This window comes from Rhinopithecus bieti, unplaced genomic scaffold (genome assembly GCF_001698545.2).
Source record: "Rhinopithecus bieti isolate Rb0 unplaced genomic scaffold, ASM169854v2 scaffold_21601, whole genome shotgun sequence".
Classification (NCBI taxonomy): domain Eukaryota; kingdom Metazoa; phylum Chordata; class Mammalia; order Primates; family Cercopithecidae; genus Rhinopithecus; species Rhinopithecus bieti.
In genome coordinates, this window is record NW_016810227.1 from 300,169 (window position 1) to 327,875 (window position 27,707).

A 27,707-nucleotide genomic window follows, 5' to 3' on the forward strand; every position below is an offset into this window, starting at 1 on the left:
TGCTTAAGGGTGGCACAGCTAAAGAAGTTGGAAAACTGTGGCACCACATCATGATACCATAGATCCTGCAGAAATGACATTTTTGTGTGAACATTTAAATCTTCCTCTTTATTTATATTCTGTGATTAATTTCAGATTGCCTGATGTCAAGTAGTGCCACCACCACTGCCAAAACACAACTGCTTTTCCATCAAAGTACTCAAGTACCCAAAGAATGTGTTTTCTCACAGTTACCATGTATTTCAATGGAAAAAACCTTTATGGGCTTCCTGCACCTCCCAAATAGTAGCCACTTACATGAAAACAACACAGATTCCTACTAAAATGGATGTAATTTATTCAGTGATCACTAATAATCATATACTATATAACAAGGAATTGCCTCTTATTAATTACAGTAGGCTAGATTACTGTTTACTTTCCAAAACTCCTTCTAAAAAGAGTGCACTTTGGGCATGTGATATCAATGTTTATGTAATTAAGCTTTTAGTGCAAAAAAATGTCTGTCTCCTCCCCCATCAACTAAAAAAGTGCAAACAGTGCAGGATGATTATCACTCCTGTAAACAATCAGACCAGGAGTACTCTGAGAGGACATCCTGATGCGCAAGTGGTAATTACGCCTCTCCAGAGCCACGGTGTGATGGCCTTCATCTCAGGTGGTCAATGCTTGGGAGGTGTGAGAGACAGAAATTGGTTCTTGTAAATGCAAAAAGAAATGCCTTGTAAGCAGGACTATTAAATGAAACTCCTTGTAAAGTTGAATTCTTAAAATCTGAATGGCTGAATCCCAGGTGACTAGACTATACTAGAGTGGGACTATACTAGATTTGGACCTCAGGATTTTATATCAGAAAGTTGGGAAAGGGTGGCTGTTAAAGACTCTAGGACCTGTGTCAATAATGACTTGGTTCCAATATGAAAGACCATTATTATAGTTTCCAGTAGGATGTTAACCTTTGATCTAGTCTTCCTCCGGATTAGTCCCTGTGATTCTGCTTGCAAATTACACTGTAATGAATTACACTGTTGACAATTGAAATTGAACTATATATTGCTTAATTACCTCCCTCTGGATGGCCCAGAGCAACTGCCACAGACACTAATTTTGCATGGTGCTTAATTTGTGAACTGACAGATTCAGTGGCTACTTTGTCAGGCTACTTCTGGCAGGGGACCAGAGAGCCACGTGGTCAGGACACAGAGGGCCACTTATTCCTCTTGGATGTGCAGGAGGTTACTCATGCAGTTATGTACAAGCAGTACTCATTGAGGACGAATAGTTAAGAGGAGTCTGTTTTATGACAGTTAAAGAGGTTGCCCTGTCAGCTGGGGCCATTCTGCCAACTCTGATTAGCATCTGGGTTTGTAAAAAGAAAACAACAAAAGATTGTGCAGGGGCAGAGAAAGTTCTGATCAAGACCAAGATTCTTCACGTCGGCCTGTGAATGAAGTCAGCTGTGGTGCTGAAGGCTGTTGAGACCATACCCTGAACAGTCCTTAACTGGTCTTATCCCGGCTTCTCTGAGGTGGAGCAGCATATAGCAGTCATCAGTAATAGACTCGCTGTTTCGCATTGCGGTTGGGAGAGCCCTGCTAGGACTTTGTTCAGAAGAGTTGGAGTGGGGGTTTTAGGAGTGTCTAAGGGCCAGAGCTATTAAAGACTGCCCTTTGTATGAAGAGGTCAAAACTGCTACTGGGGCACCCGCTGTTTGACAGCCCTTATTCCATTTTTCCCTCACTGGTAGACCCCATCTCCCAGTCCTTTATGGAACTGTGCCTTGTTTTCCATTCTCTGAAAGAGTGGATAAGGCTGGAACTATGTGTTCCTTAAATATTTGCTATAGTTGTAGGTATAGGAACTGAGCTGCAAAACTGTGTGGGCATCATGTATTCTTGTTTGAAGATTTTTTTCTTGTAATGGTGTGGACGGGTTTTCTTAATTGAGTCTTGGCAAGTTAAGTTTTTCTAGAAATGTGTCCATTTTACTGAGGCTTTCCATTTTGTTAGCATCAAGTTGGCCTTTATATTTTATCTAAAATACTTTGTTAGATTAGAATTATTCTTTAATGTTTGATAGAATTAACATATAAAAGCATTTGGCCTGGTGTTTTCTGTGTGGAAAAAAATTTAAAGTACGATTAAATTTCTTTATAAGACAACTGGGCGCGGTGGCTCACGCCTGTAATCCCGGCACTTTGGGAGGCCGAGGCGGGCGGATCACGAGGTCAGGAAATCGAGACCATCCTGGCTAACACAGTGAAAAATTAGCCGGGCGTGATGGCGGGCACCTGTAGTCCTAGCTACTCGTGAGGCCGAGGCAGGAGAATGGCATGAACCCAGAAGGCGGAGCTTACAGTGAGCTGAGATCGCACCACTGCAGTCCAGCCTGGGCCACAGAGCCAGACTGCATCTCAAAAGATAAAATAAAAATAAAATAAATAATACTTGACTCTTAGAATGCTTTAATTCCCATGACTGCCCCATCTTCCACATTATTTTTGTTTAGTATTCCAGTATCTTTATGTTCTCCAAATTATTGTTTTTGAAATTGACAGCGTTTTAACAATTTTAACAACCTCTCGAATCATAGTTGATTCTTTTATCATGCTGCTTTTTTTTGCATGATATACTTTTCTTCCTTAAAATTTGATAGTCTGTGAGTAATAGCTTGTATTAGTTGTCATTTGAAAAATGTCCTTAAATGTTCCTAATCTTGAATGATAGTTTATCTTATACAGGCTTGTAGGTTGGGCACTATCCATAGGTATTATTTTGTGGTCACAGGGATTTATTGCTAATGAGAAGTCTGGCAATCTGTATCTGTCTTCTATCTCTGGTTGTTTTTAAACTTCCTGTTTATCTTTGGTATTCTTCAGTTTCACTGTGTTGTTTCTTCGGTGGATTTGTTTTGATGTATTATTCCTGGGACTCAGTGAGTGTCTTTAAACTGAGAGGACTCAAGTTTTCCATTCTGAAAAATTCATAGCCATTTTATTTGTTGCCTCTGCTTCATCCTCTGTATTATTCTGGAATTCCTGAAGAATTGTGTTGGACCTTGTCATTCTTTTTTAATTCCATGCTTGCTACTCCTCTTTTCCATTTTTCACTTGTGTCTCTGTATGCAGCATTCTTCAGGTCTATCTTCCTCTCCAATAATTCTCTCATCTGCCATTTAACCTGTTCATTTAATTTTTAAATTGTTTTGCTGCATTCTTTATTTTGGTTTGTATTTTTTTTCAAATTTTCCTATTTTTTAAAATCATGCTTTCATTTTCTTTAAGGTTTTTATTTCTTCCTTTTCTCGTTTAATTACATAAAACATATGAAATATGCCCAAATATTCCCAAATAGACAAAATATTTATTCATAATATTCATGTATTGATTTAGTTATATGTTTAAGCACTAATTAAAAGGCTTTCAGTAATTCAAAATGATATGTTAATTTATGAACTTCTTGTCTCATTGGCACTTGGTTTTTTCTTTTTTTTGAGACAGAGTCTTGCTCTGTTGCCCAGGCTGGAGTACAGTGGTGTAATCTTGGCTCACTGAAACCTCCACCTCCTAGGTTCAAGCAATTCTCAGCCTCCTGAGTAATTGGGATTACAGGTGCCCGCCACCATTCCTGTCACTGGCACATCTGATGAAATAATTTTATTCGAGCTTTTTATACTTATCTTTGTTTCTATCATTATAAGAGCTCTTTTTGAATAATCCTAGCATTCTAGAGCAGTTTAGAGCATTTGGGGATGCAGATTCCTATTTGTAGGTCTGGGATGGGGTCTGAGACTCTGTATTTCTAATGAACTCTCAGGTTTTGCTATTGCTACTCATGTGGACCCCACTTTTAAGTGGCAAGGTTTTAGAACACACCATCCTTACTTGGAAGTTGTTTTAAATACAACACTTTTAAAATTCACATATGATGCTGTCATCAGCTATTTCGTCTCATGCCAAAGAACTCCATTTACATAGTAAAAGATTAGATTTTAAAAGTTTATCTTGTTTATATGTCTTAATTGTACAACATATATATTTTGCATGAATGAAGATAGGCTAAGTTATGTTGCAGTGAGAAACTACTGAAATGTCAGTAGTTTGAAACACAAAGGTTTACTTCTTGTGCATATTGCAAGTTCTCTGAGATCTGCCGAGAGCTCTGGTCCTTATCATCTTCACTTGAACACAGGCTGATTGAGTCTCCACTATTGCCAGGAGTCAGGGAAGGTGGAAGAGATATGGGGAATTGTGTACTGGCTCTTAGACTTTCTCCCAGTGATACACATAGTTTCTGTTTATTGGCCAAAGGAAGTTATGTGACCATGAGTGACTTCAAGGAACAGAACTGTAAGCCTACTAAGAATGCAAGCAGAGAACAAAATACCTGAACAACCCCAGTCACTACCACATACATACCTATGTGCTTTCAAAAGCAATCATTAAAAGGCTTTCAGCCGGGTGTGGTGGCTCACGCCTTTATCCCAGCACTTTGGGAGGCAGAGGCAGGCAGATCACAAGCTCAGGAGTTTGAGACCACCCTGGGCAATATGGCAAAACCCCGTCTCTACTAAATACAAAAATTAGCCAGGCGTGATGGTGCGTGCCTGTAGTCCCAGGTACTCAGGCCGCTGAGGCAGGAGAATCACTGGGAGGTGGAGGTTGCAGTGAGCTGAGATCGTGCCACTGCACTCCAGCCTGGGTGACAGAGAGAGACTCGGTCTCAAAAAAAAAAAAGAAAGAAAAAAGAAAAGAACAGGCTTTCAATGAAATCCTATAACACTTGCATTGTATGTGGTCTTATCCTCAAAAATAATTACTACATCTTCATTAAATTTTGGTTTTCTTCCTTAAAATAAAAATTCTCGGGTGACCTCTATAACCATCAAAGCTAGATTTGATTGAGGTGATCCGCTAGTGCCATGGTTTCAGCTTAAGTATCATTTTAGTGTCACCTGGCAAACTTTTTATTACCCCAGGTCACACCTCAGACCAATTAAATTAGAATCCCTGGAGGAGGGCCCAGGCATCTGTAGTTTGTAAAACTGCTCAGGTGACTTCAGTGAGCATTGAAAGTTGAAAACATTTGTGCTACTCTGAATACTTTGTTGCTCAAAATGAAATAGAATGACCCAAAGAGAAACTTTAGGCTTGACTGTAAGTTGAATTACCCTTTTCTGTGAAATTTGGGGGGTAAATCTTGCCTTATATTTAGGCATATCCAGTATTAGTGGTTTATTGTGCCTTCTAAATTGTCCTGTTAATCCCAGGTTTTAGGGTACACATTTTCTTTATTTATTGTTTTTGTTCTATTTTGATTTGTTTCCCACTGTGGTTGTAATTTTTTTTACAGGGGATAATTGCGGGGAATGTGTGTGGAGTGTGGAAGTGAGCCTCCTGGGAGATTTTGCATTTGCTAATGCTGGGCTTTAGGTGTTGCACTATTCTGGACCATTTTGTGTGTATATATGTTGATTTCTGGTTTGGGGTTTCAGTAGTAAGTGCATAGTAGAAATTTGGCACTATACCAGTAGTATGCAGAGGACTGTAGGTTTGATGTCTCACTGGGGGTGAGGGAGGGTGTATATATGTGGTATTATAAACACGTAGGGGGCCCCTTAGCATACTGCAAGCTTCCCTGCCGTTGGGTGAAATTTTTCAGACCCCTTTATGAAATAGGCAATACTTCGGGGTACTTTCTTTCTATAGGGGTCTCACTTTCAACTTACTGCTTTCACTGGAGACATTAAAATCTCAAGTCCCAACCTTGGTTCCTCCGTATAGCTGGGTATTTTGCCCTGGGCTACTGTAGAGTCAGCTTGAATTAATTTCACTGTTGAGTTTACTATGTTTCTGGTACCCAAGGTTTTTACTGTCTTTCAGGCTTGGCTCCACATTTAAAAAATAAAATAAAATAAGGGTGTTATCTTTTCAGCTTTTCTGTTTGTTCATTGTGGGTAAGGGGGACTCCTGGCAGTTGAGTCTGTCCTGTTTTCAGAAGGCTCCCCGTTAAGCAGTACATGGCTAGCTTACCAAGAAGCCTGCTCTGGGATTTTCTGAAATGATTGTTCTGTGAATATACTACCAGGTTTTCCCCCCTTTCACTAATGCAATTATGGAGAGAGGGAAAGCTAATCAACAGCACAAGGAAGAAACCTGTCTGGGTTTACTCACTTGATTTCCTGACCAAATAAAGGCCTGAATTCTTCCATATTGTCTAGCATCCTGTGGGGACTTTCAGAGAACAAGAGAACCTACAGTCCCTGTGCAAACTAAATGTTAAACTTGAATGTCTCACTTATATTCAACAAATTTAAAGTTTAAAACAAATGTTATACAAGTTATGAAAATATTGTCCACATTTGTGTATTTTTCTGTATATATACACCGTATACATATATTTACAATTTTTTTACTGAATAAGGCAAGTATTTCCCCCATGTTATTGAATCTTTAGATAATTGTTTTTTATATAGCTATATTAATCATATTCTTTGTTTCAGAAGTTATTTAAACATTCACCAATTTGGGGGAATTTTTCCCCTACTTTTGGAAAATTAAGATGCTGCTGAGATGATTCTTATATATTAATCTTTGACTACATGTCTGGTTATATTTCCTTAGGTTAACTTTCTAGAATTGGACTTGCTAGGTCAAAAGCCATGAATATTTTTCCTGTATCTTGCCAAATTGCTTTTCAGAAAGATTAGGCTGGTCTTTGTGTCTAGTACAGTGTATGAGGGTACCCTTATGAACAGCATATGAGCTTGCCAACATTGACTCTCATTTCATTTGCATTTTCAACAATTTACGTAGATGAAAATTGAGTATCATTTTTAAATGTTCTATTTACTAGTGCAAAACATTTTCTTTCCATATTTTAATTTTACTTTTGTTTTTTAATTCTAGAATTACCCCCATAAGAACCTTGTGCCTGTTTTATGTGTGAGAAGTGAATTGGGGACTTTTTTTATTGATAGATAAGGTCTCTTTTTTTTTTTAAATGAAGGCTGTACTGAGCTTTTGTTGTAATTGATACAAGTAGGGTTTTTTTTGTTTTGTTTTGTTTTTTGTTTTTTTTTTTTTTGAGACAGAGTTTTCTTCTTGTTGCCCAGGCTGGAGTGCAATGGCACCATCTCAGCTCACTACAACCTCTGCCTCCTGGGATCAAGCGATTTTCCTGCCTCAGCCTCCTGAGTAGCTGGGATTACTGGGGCCTGCCACCACGCATGGCTAATTTTTGTATTTTTAGTAGAGACAGGGTTTTGCCATGTTGGCCAGGCCAGTCTCGAACTCCTGACCTCAGGTGATCTGCCCGCCTCGGCCTCCCAAAATACTAGGATTACGGGCATTAGCCACCACGTCTGGCCTACAAGTAGGTTTTTCAGGCTATAATTTGTCTTTTAATTTAATTTTATTTTTAATATTCCAGAAGTTAATTTTATGTAGTCAGATTTATTGTTCTTTTATGTCTTGCTCAATTGCTCTTGTGCCTATAAAATCTTCCTCTAACTCAGTTTTGACTTATCTTCTCTTTGTATTTCTAGTTCAGTTTTTTAAGCATATAATCCTTGTCTGTCTAAATTTTATTTTTGTGTATGGTATAGAATAAAGATCTTATTTTTTTCTGTGAGAGTAATTCTAGCAGCATATTTTAGAAGTGTATGGCAAGTGTCTCTTGATTGTACTTCTCAGAATATTCTCAGCTATTTTTATTTTTAGTTATTTTACTGTGTAACATAAATTACCCCAAACATAGCATCATACAATAACAAACATTTATCATCTGTTTCTATCTGCCAGGAATTCAGGAGTGGTTTAGTTGGGTGGTTCTGGCTTAGGTCTTTTAAAGGGTTATAGTTAAGATATTAGCTGGGGCTACAGTCATCTGAAGGCTTCTCTGGGGCTGGAGCAGCAATCCCTAACCTTTTTGGCACCAGGGAACGGTTTTGTCAAAGACAGTTTTTCCATGGACCTGGAGGGTCGGGGGAAGGTTTCAGGATGAACCTGTTCTACCTCAGATCACCAGGCATTTGTTAGATTCTCATAAGGAGTGAGCAACCTAGATCCCTCGCATGCACAGTTCACAATAGGGTTCGCGCACCTATGAGACTCTAATGCCACCAGTGATCTGACAGAAGGTGGAGCTCAGGTAGTAATGCTCATTGGCCCACTGCTCACCTCCTGCTGTGTAGCCCAGTTCCTAACAGGCCATGGACTGCTACTAGTCTGTGGCTGGGGTTGGGAACACCTGGGCTGGAAGATCCCTTCCACAGTGGCTCACTCATATGGCCATTGGTAGAAGGGCTCAGTTCTTTGATGTCTGCTGACAGGTAGCCATATTTCCTCACCATATGGACTTCTCTGTAGGGATGATTGAATGTCCTTATATCATGGCAGTGGCCTTCCCCTAGAGCGAGTGGCCTGATATAATAAAGCAGAAGGAGTCACAGTGCTTTTTATAACCTAGCCTTGGAAGTAACGTTCCATCATTTCTGTCATATTCTACTGGTGACACGGAGCAACTGTGATATAATATCCACAAATTACGAACATTAAGAGGAATGGGTCACTGACGGCTTATTGGAGGCTGGTTACCAAACTCTTCCTCTGAGAGGAAATTTAGAATTGTATCTCCTTTTGTGTAGATGCTTATTCAATATCATTTTGCCATTTGCATCCCAAAGCCCAATGGTGGCATCTGAAAGTTTCTTCTTCCCTTAGTTTTCTGCCCTGTAACCTTATCTGATTCTTAAATTTAAAATCAAGCGGAGTTTGTCTTCTGAGGCTTTTCCGTCACTGTCATTACCACTAGCTCAGGGACAAAATATTTATCTTTTCACTTCCTTCATCTAGTATTTATTGACTATTGGTTTTGATAAAGTAATAAAAGAAATATAAGTTGCAAAGAAATATACAGTTTTTTATACATATATACACATATGCCTGTAAAACTTGGCACAGATATACATGTACACACACACACTCTGAATAGTAGGAAAGAATCCCAAAGCTTTAGGGCAGAGAGGGTCCCAAAGAAAGGAAGAGACTTTTCCAAGGCCACACAGTGGTATAAAGTTAATGAAAACCCAGATCTTCCATCCACCTTTTAGCCTGACTCATTCTTCCTACATTTATGAAATACTTAAAATGAAACTGAATGGCTACGTGTTTGAAATTCGTGTGTACAGAATGGAGAGGGATTACTGAGCAATGATTTGGAGATTGGAGGTCTTGCTCTGCTTCTCTCCATTTTCTTCCCTGAACTTTGGCTGTGGCTCTTCCCAGTTCACTCTTAATTGGATTTGTAGGAGCCAGAAAGTGCTGAGCACACATCACAGTGGTGGGTAATTGGGCAGTTTCCTGGCTCCCCAGAGCCTCTGACTTGTTTGTGGATTGTGATCCATGATTCCCTGTATCATGCATTTTCAGAAAGCAAACTGGCAATCAAATGGTAATTGTTTCCATCTGTGTGGATTTCTGATTTCCCAAGACTGCCTGGCAAGGAGGAGGTTGGCTCTGAGAAGAGTAAAGGGACCTGTAATTGGACGTCAGGCCTGCAGCATACCATGGATGCGGTGGCCCCAAGCTCACAATTTCCAGTAGAGTCCGAATTTCAAATCTCTCATTCAGTTGGCCTTATGAATAATCCAAATGCCCTAGAAATTCCACCACCTAAACCATAGTTTCTAAAGTGTTTACTGGTGAAAGAAGCACAGACTTCCTTTGTTAGACTGTTGCCCCAGTTTTGATTTGAAAAATATATCCCTGAACTTATGGAAAGGAGACTTTTGCTGCTGCTGCTGCTGCTGCTGCTGTTAAATGGGTGTTAAGAATGGTGGAACAGGCTGGACGCAGTGGCTCACATCTGTAATCCCAGCACGTTGGGAGGCCGAGGCGGGTGGATCACAAGATCAGGAGATCGAGACCATCCTGGCTAACACGGTGAAACCCCGTCTCTACTAAAAAATACAAAAAATTAGCTGGGTGTAGTGGTGGGCACCTGTAGTCCCAGCTGCTTGGGAGGCTGAGGCAGGAGAATGGTGTGAACCCGGGAGGTGGAGCTTGCTGTGAGCCGAGATCGTGCCACTGCACTCCAGCCTGGGCAACAGAGCGAGACTCTGTCTCAAACAAACAAACAAAAAAATGGTGGAACAGTCGAATTTGGGGCTTATCAAATTAGAAAGAGCTGACCCAATATACCAGATCTCTGAGGACATTGAAGCACTCTCTCTCCAGATACTCGTTCAAGTATATGTGCAGGCATTTGGTCAGATTCCTTTTCAGTGTCTACTGGGTAGAGTGCATGATGCTGGGAACTCGGCTAAATGTAACATGGACCATGGACTCTCTCAGAGACTCCACAGCCCACAATAAGGAGACAAGGTATGGAGATATATATAAATACAAATTTAAGAGCATATAGAGATATATAGGGAATATAAAGATCTCCCAACTGGGAAGATCCAGAAAGATTCCAGTTCACTAAACCCTCACGAAAATGAATATTTTCGTTGCTGTGGGATAAGCCAAACCAAACATACTGGCTTAAAACTGCCATCGTTTCCTTGTAATTTCATGATTTGAGTAGCACTGCAGGTGTGTCTCCTCCCTGTTCCACATGGTGTCAGCTGGGGTGGCTCTTGGGGGCTGGAAGATCCTGGATGGCTTCATTCACATGTCTGTCACTACAGCTGGGAGGGCTAAGAAAGGTGGGGCTGTTTTTCTAGCAGGGTAACTGGGCTTTGTTACATGGTGGTTTAGGGTCAAAGAAAGAGTGGAACCTGTTAGACCTCTTAAGGCCCAGGCCCAGAGCTGGTACAGAGTCATTTCCATTGCATTCGTTGATCAGAGCAAGTCACCAAGCCAGCCCAGAGTCAAGATCCATCCCTTTATCAGAGGAGTGGAATGCACACACAGGAATAGAGGAATCTCTGATGGCCAACTACAATGTATGACATTAATATAAAGAAAAAAATTATTCTAAAAGCTGAAGAATGAGATCTTACTGCCTAAACTAGCAGTTTGTGGTCCGTAGTGAGGACTGGCTGTGCTTTCCCAGTTGTCTAAGTGTGTGAGCTTCATATGTCAGTCCCAAAGGGTACTGTCATCCACCTCTGCATGCCTCTTTTTACACTGTCCAGCCCAAGATTAGATAAAGATGATTTCTGGAAAGTTTACATTGTGAGTGATTCAGCTGGGGTCGAGGTGGCCTTCCAGGTTTCTTTATTTAAAGATGGGGTCTCTGTTGCCCAGGCTGGAGAGTAGTGACTATTCTCAAGCCTGATACTGTGCACTATAGCCTGGAACTCCTGGACTCAAGTGATCTTCCTGCTTCAGCCTCCCAAGTAGCTGAGACTACAGGCATGCACCACCATGCCCAGCTCACTCCCGGCTTCTTATCTGTCCCTTTCACCTGTTTTTCACCACCTTTGCTCTTTACTAGTTCTTTGCCCATGGTGTCCACCCTTCTTACTGAGTTTCCACCTCCCTCTCGTTGCAGGCACTAAAACAGGTGCAGATCTTAGTGATGGTACTTGTGAGCCTGGACTGGCTTCCCCAGCCTCATACATGAACCCCTTCCCGGTGCTCCATCTCATTGAGGACTTGAGGCTGGCCTTGGAGATGCTGGAGCTTCCTCAGGAGAGAGCAGCCCTCCTGAGCCAGATCCCTGGCCCAACGGCTGCCTACATAAAGGAGTGGTTTGAAGAGAGCTTGGTGAGTAGTCGCATGGCCTGATTGGGAACTACTGGGGAATGTAATGGTGCAGCCCATGGAGTGCCCCTACTGACTGGGGCTGTTGACTCATCTGTCCACCTTCCAGCCTTTTCTTCCATCCCACTTTAGCCAATGCTGCAGGTTGGCCCTTCTTATCAAGGAGTATAGAGCCCAGTCAAGCGACTTAAGCTATGTCTTCTGCCCTTCCATGGTCCACAGTCTCTCTCTCCTGAGGAAATCCAGGGCCAGAGAAGGGCAAACATTGAAGATTTCACACACACACACACACCCTCGAATTACAAGTACTGCTTATTAAGTTCTAATCCCTGGCTGGTGTCTCTCCCCTCGGCTAGATCCCACTACCCCTTGTTTCTTACCACAAACAAAAGACTGGTTACCTCATTGATTTAAAGAAAAGTGTGACAAATTTCTTAGGAGGAAATGTTTTCTTATTTTGCGTTTCTTTGTTTGGTAAAAGGCTAAACTTTTAAAATTAGTTTATTCGTATTCCTCTGTATGGTCTCTAAACTTTTGATTCTATCCTATCTGGAAAAAGAATGCATTTCCCATATACATATTCACATGCAGCATTTTATTTTTGAGACAGGGTCTTGCTCTGTCACCCAAACTGGAATGCAGTATGGCTTGATCATGGCTCACTGCAGCCTCGACCTCCCAGGCTCAAGGGAATTCTCTCAACTCTTGCTCCCAGAAGTGCACCACTTCTGCAGAAGTGCACTGCCACACCTGGCTAATTTAAAAAAAAAAAAAAATGTGTGTGTGGAGATGGGGTTTCCGTATGTTGCCCAGGTTGGTCTTGAATTCTTGGTTCAAACAATCCACCCACCTCGGCCTCCCAAAAGTGCTAGGATTATAAGCATGAGGCCAGTATTTCACTAATATACCTAAATTATAAAAATACCACAAAACAGAATTTTGAAGTTTTTTATTTGTATGAATTTGTGAGGTACATGTGAAATTTAGTTACATGTTATATAACACATAGTGATCAAGTCAGTCAGGATATTTAGGGTATCCATTGCTCACCAAAATAGAGTTTTAAAGGATAGGTTAAAAAATAGTTCCAATATTTTTCCCTATACACCCAGAAATCACCTTGAGCCTCTTGGGTGCGCCTCTCCCACTCTAGTCTATTCGTATTCTGTGCTGTTGTTTTCTATTAGGATTTTAGTGTCTTTCTTATCCATATGAATGAACTTTTATTAGCCGTTTGCTTTATTTGTAGCATATATTTTCCTCACTCTGTTTTTAAATGTTTAGGGAGCTTTTTGAGACATTAAATTTTAACCAACTATACTTCACTCTATCAGTCTTTCCTATTTTGGTTTCTTGTTTTCCTTTTGGCCCTAGCAAGGCCTTTCCCAACCTCAGAACAAATAACTATTCACCTGTATCTTCCTCTAGTAAGTTTATGGTTTGATGTTTATTTTATGGTTAACTCCAGTCCATCAACAATATTTTTTAGTGTTTGGTATAAACAACGAATCTAACTTTCAAAACAGTTTTGGAAATGTATTAAAATATTTTTTGATCCAAAGGCAGTTGACATGGTTGTTTTTTTTTTCAAGATGCATTGGTAGAAAACAGCTTGCATTCAGATTTGCAGTTTTGTCTTGGGGTTATTTACAATGGTTTAGGGCATGCCTGCCTTTGAAGAGATTTCCCTAAAAGTGATTGCTTTCATAAATCTTCTAGAGTAATTATGGACATCACTAACCTATGAATGGGGAAGCAAGTACTTTTAGGGGGTCAGAAGTTCATATAAACATTCCAAGACGTAAGAGCTGTATGTTAAAGTTTTTATTCTGGACAGAGATAGCCTGTCTGTATTTTAGATCTTGCAGACCTAAAGTCATTTTACGATCGGCACATCCACATTCCACACAAGGTCTTAATCTGTATGGAAATAAAATTCAGACTGGTAAGCAAACTCATCGCGGGCTTTAGATTGACACTTTTAGTTAGAAGTTGTTGCTGCTCAAATTTTGGTCTCTGGCTCAGCAGCTTTCTTATCCCCTAGTAGCTTGTGAAAAATGCAGAATATGGGCCCCATCTCACACTTGTTGAACCATCTCCAGGTGACTCATAAGCACATTAAAGTTTAAGAAGCACTGCTTTCAACCATGGAGACTCAGTTGAATTATTTTTTTAAAATTCCATGTGGATTAGGATTAGAATTGGAACTAGTAAGACGGTGTGAAGGATTAGGCAGCACTGCCCAGCACCTTCTCATGCATGATGTCTGTGCATCCCTTATATATTTGCTCCCTTCTCCTCTGTAGACACACTGGCATTGTTACACACCTAGAGTTCCTGCTTGGCCATGACACTGGCCTGACATGGTCCAACTCTGTCTTGTGACATCTATATCAGTTGGGATACTTTTTCCAGTAAAATGATATAAACAGTAACAAGATAGGCCACTAACAAGATGTACAGAAGACAGTCACAGGGTTAAATAAGTGGCTCTGAGTGACCTCACGGACACTGGTTCTTCCCATCTTTTTGCCCTGCCATCCTCAAGGGGTGGTTTTTGCTCAGGCACATCCCCTGATAGTCACAAGATGGCCACTAGAACTGCAGGCAGCATGTCCTTAAAAGACACAACTATACAACTATGTGCAGAGGTAGAGAATCGTTTCTTTAGTATGTTTTTGTTGTTGTTGTTTTTAATCAGGAGGAAAACTCTCTGCAGCCCTCTAGCAGACTTCCCATTTAGCCGCAGTGGCCAGGATTTGTTTACCTGTGCATACACTTCCGTCTGCCATACAGAGAGGTAGCCTCTGTCAGAAAGGAATGATGATAGAGTGGGGGAAAGTGAGTGACCCTCAGGAAGACAGCTCAGAGTGACTGCCACAAACTTCTGTTAGGTTTGAGTTTACTCTTGTTGACTGACAAATTCTTTCCATGTTTTCTCAATGTGTTTTCTCTTTAAACTCAAGTTTCTAAGGAAAAGAATCTGATTGACCCAGTTAATTATTTTTGAGCAAAGTCCTCCAGATCAATGAAGAAGTGTTAAGTGTAAAAGAAATAGGCATTAAAGACTTTTAATTTATTCACAGCTATAGATGCACACCTTAGATCAGGTGTCTACCCCAGAGTGAATCAACTGTTAGCAGAGGGGAGGGATTACGTAGCGGAAAACGTGGTCTTGTACTGCTGCTGCTCATCTGGGACTGCAGACTTTCTGGCACTGGGGCATCTGTGGTCCACCAGAAAAATGGGTTGCTGAGAAGCAGGGGTAGATGTGGAGGAGTGGTCCATAGTTAGAATAGGACAAATAGCAGATTAGTCCTGGGCTCTTTCTTATGTCTTACATGGAAAGGACACTCCTAGTCCTAGTGCCTCCTATTGGGCAGCTGTTTCTTTGTGGCAGGGCTGGTTCCTCTTCTGCTGGGTCCTGGCAGAGCTGAAGCACAGCTGGGCCAGCACAGTCGGCAGCAGTAGGAGTGCTGTTGGCCAGGACTCTGCCTGGAGATGGGTATAAAACAGAGCAGACTCGTTGTAAAGGCCAAGTGGAGCAGACCTGCCCAGGAGTCAGTGGCACTTGGTTGTGAGAGAGTTTCCCATGCTCTGGGGTCTAAACTAGCATCCTGCCCCTTGACAGTAAGTATAATGAGGAGAAGTGGGCTCTGGGTCTGGAAGGGCATGTGTGAGGTTTTCTTAATGGGGACACCGTCTGGGGCCTCAGTGAGGCAAGGAACAAAGGGCCTAGATTCCCTTGGTCTAGGAGCAGTATTTCCTCTGGAAAGTTGGTGAATGAGGACCTTGTATAGAGGGTATCTTGGGGTCTAAGATGAGCTGGGACCTGGCCTACAGAGGAAGTATTTGGGAGGCTGTCCTGCCTGTGGTGCAGCAGAGCAGTGTTACCCTTAGGAGATGGGAAGGTGGTCCTTTATAACTGGAAGACAGAGCCAAGCTCAGGGTCAGTGCTCATGGAGGATGAAGCTGAGGCCCTGGCTGGAAGGCTGAGGCAGCTCTGTTGTGATAGGAACAGAGCTGAGTTCCAGAAAGGGGCATCCTCCTCCTTCTCTGTTTACTATGGTGAAATGTAGGATGATGCCCTCAGGAGGGTGTGGTTATTTCAGGTCAGGAGCCCCAGAACCCCACAGGTGGTCCTGAAGCCCAGAAATGGAAGCAGTGCTCATCAGTGGCCCTGGCATGTACTGGCATGTACTCATCAGTGGCCCTGGCATGTGGTACCTGGCCCAGGCAAGAAGGAGCTGGTACAACTGTGACCACTTCCAGGAGTTTGGCTGTGCCTTGAGTGGAGCTTTCCCATGGTCTGAAAGGGGTGTCTCTACCCCTCTACACCTGCTTGGCTTGGCTGGGTGGTTGGCTGCATAGATCTACGGCTAGGTTGGGTGGTGGAAACCTTAGACAGGTTAGCCAGTCAGATTCAAATGGGCTCTACAGGGCTGGGAATAGCCAGTTAGCTGGAGTAGACCTAGGCTGGTACACAGTGTTGATTCGTGTTCCAGGTCTTTGGGTGATGCCCAGAAGATACCAGAGCCAGTATAGTCTCCATATGAAGTAGCTATGGGTGCTTCTCTAACAGTATGTTATATACACCCTTCATCTCCTACCAGCCAGCCAGTCTGTTCTGCTGTTTAGCACACTGGGTATGGGCCAAGGAGATTCTCAGTGAAGTTTCAAGATGAAGCCAGAGAAGGGGTAGGCAAACCCAGCAGCAAAGTGAAGGCAAGTCAAGGAAGAGCTCAGGCTCAAGGGTGAGGGGTGGTTGGCAGAGAACCCATAGAAGCGCTATACTCTAGGCCCTGTTTGGAACTGGGGTACATGGAACCCAGCAGGAACCCAGCAGGAACCCAGGCTTTTCTTTGCAAGGTTGCAAGAGTCCTGGTCAGTGTGCTTGAGTAGGTGAAAGCAAATTGAACCAGGGTGAGGGAGTATGGAAGGTAGGAAGGAGTTAAAAGGCCAGGGTTCTACCCTGGCTCTACCACTCATATGAGCCTCTTCTTCACTTCTCTGGGACTCAGTTTCCCTACCGGAAATGACAGCTGAGTTTGAAAGTGTCTGCAAGATCTGGCCAAGCATTCCAATTCTGCAGTTTGTTCTGGGGGCTATATGGAGTGGTCTCTTTGTAAGCACCGCCTTTGCCTCCCTCAGTCTTGACCTCTTGAGTTCCAAAGTGTGGAGACAGGTTAGGATCCTCTCAATTTACTGCTGCCCTTATGTTAGAGCTTGACGGAGGCCCACATCTCAACAGTGGAGAGACAAATCTGTTTACCATGTTGAAAAACCTGAAGAATTGCCCTCCTGAATGAGCAGCCTCTGCTGGCCCCAGCTGGGTAAGTGCTCACCTCTGACAGCCCAGCAGTCAGTTCAGGTGCCCTCAGTTACCTTTTTAACTAGTTTCCCAAAAAACAAAGAAACCCAGACTCAGGCTGGGGAGCACAGCCACCTGCCTTCTCAGCTCCAAACCACCTTGTCACAGATGGCAGCTTCTCAGCTCCAGGCTCCTCAAACAAAGCCCATACATTCCTGCCAGATCCAGCTTGCAATCTTTCATTCCGTCCAAAGTAGCAAATCTGTTTACCATATTGAAAAGCCAGAGGAGTTGCAAAAAAAAAGATGGAGAGAAAAAGTTGTTTTATGAATTATAAAATGTGAGCTTGAATTTTTTACCATGTGATTCATTTCTGTATCTCCAGAATGGAAAACAGAAGATAGTCAGGATACATGTGTGTTGAATATTTTAATTTTGAAAAGTTACAGAAGGAGTTTTATAGGTAAACCTTTTCCTCTGGATCTTAAGAGGAGGGAAAATTCGGTGCTTATTTTTCAAGAAAAAAAGTAGAGCCTGTTTCCAGCATGTTTTCTTACCTCCCCTGTGACAGGTGTGAACTTGAGTGAGAGATGAGAAAGGAGTAGGTGTCCCTGCTTTCTTTCTGTGCTCAGCTCCCAGGGGCCTCCGGGGCCGGGCTCCTGTGGCACCAGTGGCGGTTCTTTGTCCCTGTGCAGTGCTGGAAGAAGCCACTAGGTGGGAGTCAGGGACAAATGCTGGGAAGTGAAATCCCAAAGAATGAGGTACAGCATGGACTTTGTATGAGAAAACAACTTTTTATTTTTCTCTTTTAGACAAAGATAACATAAGCATCTCTCATTATTGAAACTGCTTAACTGCACCTGGGTCTGCTGGCAAAGATAATTCTTTGCCATTTTCCTTAGAAACAGTGGACAAAGGGCAGTCAAGGGAGGGCTCCACTGTTTAGGGTGGGGGAGAAGAGACAGGGCTGGTCCTGGGATCTTAGACTTGACCTTCCCCAGTGGATATGAAGAAACCTCTCCAGATTTCTTGACTGCAGTGCCTTCTGCTGGGGTGCTAGTAGGATGGCCCTTTCCATTCCTGGGGGCATTTCCTAGCCCACAGTGTATGTCATGCCCTGCCCTAGAGAAGCTTCCTGTCCCTTGGGGTATTTTGAATGCCCTTTTCCTGGCACAGCAGCCAAGGGGGCCTTCAGCCACTGCAAATTTAGCAGTTTTAATTTTCCTGGATCTTGATCCCTGCCCCCTAAAGTAAATTTACCCTACTAAATTCTAGCAATCCAGCTCCTTTCAGACCTGACCTAAACAGACTATTTCAGCTTCTAAGAACCAATGTTTATAAATGACCAAGGATATGCAAACACTGGTGAAAGAGCAAATAAATCCTTCCCCACTAAATTTCCTGCTTCAGGCCCAGGGGCCATGGTGGACAATGTTGCCAGGTTAGCATAACTTGAGGTCTGAGCATGTAGACAACCACTTACTCTCCACCCACAAAAGAAAAACCTGCCAGAGACACACTACCAAGAGCTTTCTGCCCTTTCAGATACCTGCTAGTGGGCAGGCAGGCCTCCAGGGAATTTATGCTTCTAGGCAAGTTTGTTTAGTAATTAGGAGGTTTTTTTGTTTTGTTTTGTTTGTTTGAGACAGAGTTTTACTCTTGTTACCCAGGCTGGTATGCAGTGATGTGATCCTGGCTCACTGCAACCTCCACCTCCCAGGTTCAAGCGATTCTCCTGCCTCAGCCTCCCAATTAGCTGGGATTGCAGTTGTGCACCCCCACACCGGTCTAATTTTTGTATTTTTAGTAGAGACAGAGTTTCACCATGCTGACCAGGCTGGTCTTGAACTCCTGACCTCAGGTGATCCGCCCACCTCGGCCTCCCAAAGTGCTGGGATTACAGGCATGAGCCACCATGCCCAGCCTTGAGGAACTTTTGAAAGCAGTTTCTTAACTTCTTACTCCTCCAAGTGTTGTCCTGGGACCAGTAGTACGAGCATCACCTGGGAGCTTGTTAGCAGTGCACAACAGCAGGCCCCACACCCTATCTACTGAACCAGAATCTGCATTTTCACTAGAACCCCCTCGGGTCCAGGCAGTTCATTCTGGATGGGGAAGCACTGTCTTAACCCAGGGGTTAGCAAACCATGGCCCACAGTTAGCCTGCTGCATATTGCTTACCCTCATCAGCTAAGAATAATTTTTACATTTTTCAAGACTGCAGAAAAATCACAATGTTTTGAGATGGGAAAATAACATAAATTCACATTTTGGTGTCCATAAATAAAGTTTTACTAGAACACAGTCACACACTGGTTTTGGTGTTGGCTGTGGCTGCTTTTACACTGCAAATGGGAGAGTTGAGTATGAGAGAGACTATATGGCCCACCAAACCCAAAATATTTACCATCTGGCCCTTTACAGGAAAAGCCTGGTGACCTTTGTCCTGATCTGTTTTGGAAGTGCGTTCTCCATGCTTGCGTTCTGTGGAGGCTTGAGCTACAGTGGCCAGGGCTTCCTCCACTGTGCTCTTCACTCCCTTCCCCCGCTTCTCCTTCTTACTAGCAGCGGGCCCACTGTCCACCATGTCTGTTGAAGAACACAAGTTTGTATCTGACTTATGAGAATTTATGAGGGAGTGTCCTAGCAGCTGCCACCCATGGCCCAGAGGTGAAGGCTCAGGGCTGAGCGGAGCCCAGGATGCTTGTAGGTGATAGGTCAGTGGAACAGCATGTGACCATGAGATTCCTCTCAGTTTACAGTTCTGCCTGATAAGATGTTGCTGACTTCTGGTAGGCAGCTGGAGTAACACATCAGGGGACCTCAGCTCCTTTTTCAGCCATTCCCTCGAGTACTTGGAATTCCAGCCAGGTAGGTGACAATCCTGGGGTTCTCTTCTAGACTTTAGGACAGGGATGGAGCAAGCTATAGTGACTTTCCGCAGCAAACCTGACCACCCGGGCCTCTTAGCTGTTTTCACTCCCAGAACGCTCAGCCTCGCAGTCTCCTGCCCTTTTCCCATAGCTGACTGCTGCATGTTGCAGGCAGTAATGAGGCTGGTTGTAGGTGAGCAAAGTACTTCCAGGAAGGCCCTGGGGGCTGTTAGGTCACTGTGGTGACCCCTATTTGTGTACCCTTTGTGCTTCCTGAGGACTTCTGTCTTCAGGGATGGGTCCAGCGAGTCTGAGACACCACCTCACAGGAGCAGTGTAATGGGAGCAGGAAGCCCAGGCACCCGAGCTCCCAATAATAAGGACAGCCTAGACCTTTGGGAGTAACTACCTAGGCCAAATAAAACCTGGGCCTCTAGCCTTTTGGGAGTCATGGACTGTTCTGATAATCTGACAACTCTTTTTCAGAGAAAGATTTGTGAATACAAATAGTAGTACTTTGTATATATTTGGTGAACATATTTAGGGGCTTTTCTGATCCCTGGAATTCCATCCGTAGATCAAGTGAGGTGCTCTGGACAGGATGGACTTCTAGGGCAGTGGTGCAGCCATGGGTTTGCCTTGCCAGGCCAGCATGATGAGGGAGCCACGACAGGGACCCAGCTGCCCCTGGGGGTGGGGTGAGTGAGGAGGTACCTTAGCTTCTCAATCCATCCCATTTCACTCAGCCCCTCCTGTTTTCCCCCTGCCAACCTGCTCCTAGGTCTTTTGGGGTGTTAATTTGTGATTTTTGAGTTGAATTACAATATAAGTAAAATGTACTTTGGTGTTTAAGGAAAACAGTGCTGAGGTAAGACTTGCTACTTGAGGATGCCATAAAATGTCAAGAATTTAACTGTAGTTTATCTGGATTCTTCCCTACCTTCCTCCCTTTTCTGTCCCTTTCTCTCCCCACTCTGCACACCCCACCTTTGTTCATCATACATTGATTTGAGCTAACAGAGGAAATGGGTCCCGTCTTTTCCTCTTTGTGTCGAACATCTTTACCCTGGAGAAACAGACCTTCAAGTCTCTTTTCTTCGGTTTTAGTCTTACTTTACCAGTCTTATCATTTGAGCCTTATTCTTTTATCCAAAAAATGTTTAAATTCGTACTGTGTGCTAAGAATTATAGGCATGGAAGTAGGAGAAGTGAGTTGGAAATCAGACATACTTCTGACAGTCTGGTGCAGTAGGGGTGGTCTGGTGTGACAAGGTCAGTGATGAAGTAGAGGGGAATGCAGGTGCTCAGGAGGGGATAGAAGAGGGACACCTGAGTCACAGCTCTGTGTAAGCTGGGAGTGAGCAAGGCTGATGAGAGCAGCCATGTTGGCCACCTTTCTCTTTCCTCCTCTCTTGTACCAGAACCTAAGGGAGAGCACTGTGCTCATCCCAGGAGAGTGGGGGATTGTCTGCCATCCTGTAGAGGCTGGAACTCTGCACCACCTCTCCCTGTCCAGCTCCCAAATCAGCTTGTCTACCTCCTCTTCCTTGGAGTCCTAGATATACCTTTATTGCATACCATGTGGTAATTCTTAACCCAAGGCAGGAAGTTTTTCATTTGCCTTGGATGCGGGGAAAATGTGTATTGACTGGATGAATTTCTTCATGTGACTTATTCAGGCTTCTAGACAGAGATAAACCAACCTACTTACCCCTGTACCTTTAGAGATATTCTTCCTTGGCAACATCCTGCCATTGCGTGGGCAGGGAACCTGGGCTGGGTGGGTCACACTGTGCTGTGGAGCTGGGCCAGAGGTAAGGGGCAAGGGGCTAGAGCTCAGCGCATGGGTAGCAAAGCCTGCTTTTCCTTTCTGGCCTCTGTCTGGGTGTGTCTCCAGGAATTTACTCCTCCCCTCATGCCAGCTGCTGGCTAGAGCTCTCCTCCTTGCTGCCTCTGTGATCTCTGTGGGCTGGCCCAGCCTGCTGGGGACTGTGCTGCCATGCTTTGTTTCTACCCTTTTGGGCCCTGCTTCTGGCCCTGGTGGACATTGAAGCCATGCTGAGGGACATGCTGACACCCAATAGGGACTTCTCTTCAGACTGGGCGTTCCAGGAAACCCTGGAGGTGACCCCCAAGAGACCTGGGAAGGCCAGGGCAGTCACAAGATATGCATCTGCAAGTCCTTTGCTATAGCAGAGCTCAGGGCCTTGCATGTAACCACAGTTCCCACCCCACCCACATCAAAGGTCACTTTCATAATCAGTCATAGCCAAAGGCCACACATTAAGGGCTGGGCAAGGGAGAAAAGCTGTTTTTAGCAGGGAGCTCTCAAAGGAGATGGGAATATGAGAAGGAGGTGGGGGCTGGCATCTAGGGAGTGCTGGAGGGGCCACCTGGAGAGCCCGCATGTGACCCGCCCTGACAGGAGGAAAACAGCCACAGCTCCAGGTCTCCATCAGCCTTTCCAAGGCCCCTGTGTACCCAGCACTGCTCCCTGAGTCCCATGGAAATGCACGTGAAGCAGCCTCAACCTTTCCACCTCCTTGGTTTGTAAAGCAGGTAGTCCAGAGTGGGGGACAGCCAGAGAGGCAGGACCCTCCAGCCCTGGCCCCTGTCCAGAATGTGGCACCTAGGGAGCCCTGGCTCGTGGCCAACAGCCCAGGGCCAGACTCCCCTGAATTTGCAGCATTTGGTCTCTAATGGATGGTACCACCAGTGCCAAGGACAGCAAACGCTCTGTGCGGGGCCCATCGCACAGCAGGACCAAGAACCAACTGGAGCTGCTTCTGAATCTACTCTTTTTTTGGAAAAGAGCAGGCTTTCCTCAGGGCACAGCCCGTCACTTGCCTGGAAAACGGGTGGGCGTGGGCTTCAGGGTGGGGGTCAGGCTGTGTGTGGGAACCAGTGAGCTCCTCCAAGAGCAGCACTTATTTTTAGTCTTCTCCCCAGTCCCAAATAAACTGAGAGCAGCTGGGAGCCCTGGGTAAATGCAGAGTGAAGCAGAGACAGGAAATCAGGGCTCTCAGTAATGAGTTCCAGCCACTCCAGAAGGGGGAAGCCAGACAAGGAATTTTCTTCAGGACTGTTTCTCTCTGGCAGGCTCCGGTATTATCACTGAGAACAGTCCCGTGTGTGTGCGCTTGTGTGTGGTGTTTACAACTCCTGTCCAAGTCTTCTTTTTCCCCTACCTTTGTGTTACATTTGATTTCTCCTCAGGGCTCCGAATCCCAGTCCTGGTGCGTGTGTGTGTGCGTGTGTTTGTTGGGGTGGTCCGGGAGCACGCTCTGCTCTGAGTCGCTGTGTGTCTGAAACTGTCTAGGGAGAGGCTGAAGGACGCAGGCCAGGAAAGTGGGGAAATTTGAACACAGCTTGGAGTTCTTGAGTGGGGGAGGGGGCAGAGGCAAGGAAGAGGAGAAAACTTGGTCTCCAGCCAGAAAAAGGGCTTTTTCCACCAAGGCCTCTAACTGCTGACATGGGTGCCCAGCATGGATGGGGACATTGATGTTTACAAGCATTTCTCGTGGCTGAAGAGGGTAAGTGACTGGCTGCTTTGTCTGGGTCTCCGTGGAAATGAGTGAGGGGGAGACACTTTAGGGTGTTTTGGGGGGTGTGTGCGTGTGTGTGGTGGGGGAGGTATTGTCCGGCAAAGCCCTGCTGTGGCCAAGTTCTTCATGAGAATCTAATTATAGACACCAGGGAGAAAACAGTCAGCTGTCTTTGTTTCTTCACTGACATTCTAGTGAATGAGCCTCTGTACAGAAAGGCAAGAATGGAGTGAGGAAAGTTGGTTATTTTAACTTTGGCACTTAAACAGTCAGAAGCTCCAGACACCGTGACCAGAAAAATGTGCCCGCCGCTTTTCAGTTTGAGGATGTAGGCTGCTGCCTTTTTAAATGCACTGGGTTCGGAAGTTGTTTAACTCATTCTCACTGTGATGTTATCCGGTGGAGCACATATCTGCTATCAGCAGAATGAGCTTCTGCATTTCCAGAGGAAAGCTTTCAGGGAGTTCTCTTTTGAATGCTCTGAAGCTGAGGGTTTATGTTGCAAGTTGTTCATGCTCTTTCTTTAGAGGACAAATCTGAATGTGTGGTATGAGCAAGGAATGAATGGACGTTGGGGGCTGGAGTAGCATCGTACTCCTAAGGCTATTTCTTCTTTTGTGGCTGCCTTTAAAGTGGCTAAGATAGGTATGAATTGATTTTCACACTAAGGGATTTTAGGCTGAATGTTTTTCAGAGGCAGGAATGGCAAAAACAGCTGACAGGTTAGAAATTTGACATTGTAACTGCAGAAGGACAGAAGAGCCAGGAAGCATCCAGTTCAGAAGGGGCATGCAGATGCCTGGACCTCGACTCTCAGACCCTGGGCTGGCTGGCTGGCTTTTGTGTGAGTGCAGCAGCACTCATTCAGCAAATCTTTACTGAGTTTGGGTACTGGGTGTACGGGAGTGAGCAAAATGGAACCAGTCTGTTGTGGATCTTCTACCTAATGCTGGAGATGTAGGTGAAACAGTCCCAGGAAATAAACCTCAGATTACAAAAAGTGTGCCTGGAGGAAGAACAGAAGACAAGGGACTGCTGTTTTGATGGAGAAGGGGTGGGGGATGGGGGGGAGTGGTCAGGGAGTTTGAGAAAATTATACTTTGCTGAAAACTGAAAGAGCAGTAAGAATGAGTCAGGTGAAGAATGGGGTGAAGAACATTCCAGGCAAAGGGGATGATGTATACAAAGGTCCTCAAGCAAGACAGAGTCTGCCAAGTGTCCAGATTGAGAGAGAGCCCGTTGTGGCTGAGCACAGTGATGGCAGGCAGAGGTGGGCAGACGCCGGATCACGCAGGACAGCGAAGGCCACCGTAAGGCTTTTGGGCGACATGGTTTGTGTGCTGGGGGACTTGTAGCAGGGAAGTGACATGGGATACACTGCGGGGGTCCAATTTGTATTTTAAGAAAATTACTCTAGCTGTGATATGGTATATGGTAAGCTATGGTGGGAAAAGTGAGGCAGCTGAACACAATTATAGGGCTGTAGGGCTTGAAGAGATCAGTTAGTATAAACCCCTCATTTAACAAAGCCCAAGAGGCTAAGAACCTCATGGTATTAGTGTCATAGCTATTAGTGGTGCAGCCTGGTCTTGAACCCTGTTCTGTATCTCCCAGTCTAGTTCTCTTTATTCATCTTCTCTGCCAAGTATGTATAAAATTATTGCTTTAGAACCCAGCAGAGATCCTGTCTGTGCCCAGCCCCTAGGGCATCACAGTCACCAGAGAGCATGCTGAGATGACCAGATGTTTTGGGAAAGGTTTGCATCATCTTAAGTTTTTTAAAAGTCCCACTGGGGAGATACTGGCAGGAAATATGTAAGAAATGCACTGTCCATCACTTGGTCCTTCTTTCTCTGTATTCCAAATGAAGCTTTTAATCAAGAAATCCTTTCAGCCAACATGTGCCTAGGATTGTCAGAGCCTTGTCCCAGCCCCTGGGGCAGATACTGTAACTCTGCCTACTACAGGAGAAGTTCTGTGTGTGGAGAAACTAATTTTGCGTGTGATGCAATATAAGAAGGCCCTTCTTGTCCCAAGACCCAGGGTATTCTGGCTCCTGTGGACAGTTAGAAGTTTGCTTAGGGAAACTTTAGGCAAGGAGACTTTAGAACCCCCCAGGATGACTCATAGCAAAATAGATATTTTTCTTCTACTTTTAGAATTTTAAAGAGCATTTTACAAAAGCAAAACTCAAAGTGTTAGACATTTCATAGGCAGTGTGAAAGAGTATTTTCCCTATTCTCTACCCTAAACACTACTGCCAGATTTTTAAAATCTTCTTTGAAAAAAAACCAAAAACAAATTCCCTTTCATCCTATGACCCTGATGATGAGCCCCCCTGGACTCACCCTTAGTCTAGAAGAAAAATCTCAGGCCCTTCAGCTTGCTTGGCCTTTGAGACCATTAGCAGTTCAACCTTAACTTACCTTTTTAGTTTTATCTTTTATATCTACCCTGATGAGCTCCCAAGTGTATTTCTTCCCTTTTCTGAGCTTTTACCCCAGATGACCACCTCCTGTCTAACTCTCTTCCACTTCATCTGACTCCATCCAGGCTGTCCTTTCCCAGGAAGCCTCTGCTGGCCCTCCCTCCCCACCTCCTGTAGCCCAGGTCTGCAGCACTTCCCATCTGCACAGCTCACCCACCCTTTCTCCTGTGCTTCCTTCAGCTGAGGTGGCGTGGAGAGCTGGTTTCTCTGAACTCATGTTTTTGAAGGTAGAAACACTGTCGTCTTCACTCTCCTTTACAGAGGGCATAGATTCTGGAAGAAGAGGTACCTAGTGCACAGAGCAGGAACGCTTTCCCTTTGAGCAGTCCAAGGTGGTAGTTAGTGTCTCAGGGCAAAGGGGAGATACCTATGGTCAGAGAGGCAAGGAGCTGGAGGGGAAATATTTGCTCAGAAAAGAAACCTTGCTCTAGGGTCCTTGTGGGATGGGATAGTGTATAATATTAACATTATAGTTAAGAACATGGAGTCTGGAGTGAGGCCTGGATTAGAATCCTAGCATTGCCACGTTTACCAGCTGTGTGATCCAAGGTAAATTATCTCAAAAGCCTGGATTTCTTCAACTGTAAAATAAGGGAGATAATAGTACCTACCACATACAGGCTTTATGAGGACTAAAACGATACAATTAGTACAGTATCATGCATGTAGGAAATACTCAATAACATGTTTGCTATTAACTGCTATTGGTGATTATCAGGAAGGGAGAAGTTGAAAGAGGAACAGATGGGACCAGGTTCTCTCCTAGCAGTGCATCTCAGGCCATTCAGTGCTTCAGCTCTATGCACCTTCCCACACTCCAGATTGAGGTCTCAAACCAAGTATATTGAAGACCTAGAAGAGGCAGCTGCAACCTGGGCCATCATAGGTGACCAGAGGCCTCATTGGCTGCTGGATCCGGCCAGCTTGGCTGTGGTTGCTGAATGAAGGCTAATCAGGGCTGATGCTCTAGTTCATTCTCTAACAGACAAAGCCTAGGGATAAGGTAGTCTCCTGCCACAAGTATCCAGAGGGATTCAGTCACAAACAGCTCCCACCTGTCCTACATTGAGGCCAGTGGATCCAACCCACACAACCATGAACACGCCTCTAAAAATAGCTCCGAGCAGGGTCTGTGGGACCCACCCACTGCTCTTTCAGCAAGAATTCATTTTCCCAGGAACAGAAATCCCAGACTGTCAGCATCTTCACACTGCTTCCTGGCTTCCAGCACTCTCAGTGCTTAAGCAAATTCCAACTCGAAGTCACAAAGAAAATGGAATCACTACAGGTCCCCCATGCAGTTGGCTTGGGTTCTGCAGTAGAAAGTGGAATGAACTTAAGCTGCTAATGTGAGACTTTATTCTGTGTCATCTGGTGCTCAAATGGTTGATCCAGTAGCCTGGCCACTTGGGCCAGAAGAGCTGCAAAGGCAGACACATAGGCATCCTTGCTCCAAACACTGACTTGTCTTGCATTCATGTTGGACTGCAGAGAAAGTTACAGAAATAGGCAGGAGCTTCTGTGAAGGCTGTTCCTACTAGCTAAGAGCATGGATCCTGGATCTAGATTCCTTGGACTCATATTTCACCTCTGTGTAGACTTGGGCAATTTTTTTAACCTTCCTAGAATTTAATTTCCTTGACTATAATATATGGATAAACAATTCTCTCTATATAATATACACATGTGTGTATATATACACACACACATACACACACACACACACACACACATATATATATTTGAGACAGTCTAGCTTTGTCACCCAGGCTGGAGT

The 27,707-nt window shown here is 44.3% G+C and overlaps 1 protein-coding gene across 12 annotated transcripts in view; it reads left to right on the top strand.

The window, feature by feature from the left end:
• PPFIBP2 (PPFIB scaffold protein 2) overlaps positions 1–27,707 on the top strand; it is a 147,985-nt gene that overhangs the window by 40,464 nt on the left and 79,814 nt on the right. For 7 of the 12 annotated variants that reach the window (XR_001889103.1, XM_017891642.1, XM_017891647.1 and 4 more), the window contains one exon: positions 11,502–11,716. Coding sequence is in view for 9 of the 12 variants with exons in the window: in XM_017891642.1 (XP_017747131.1) it covers positions 11,502–11,716 (215 nt within the window). In the remaining 3 variants the exon portion in view is untranslated. Of the gene's footprint in view, positions 1–11,501; positions 11,717–22,482; positions 22,756–22,797; positions 23,431–27,707 lie in introns of those variants that run through there. The other 5 variants (XM_017891645.1, XM_017891649.1, XM_017891652.1 and 2 more) reach the window with 5 other exon arrangements.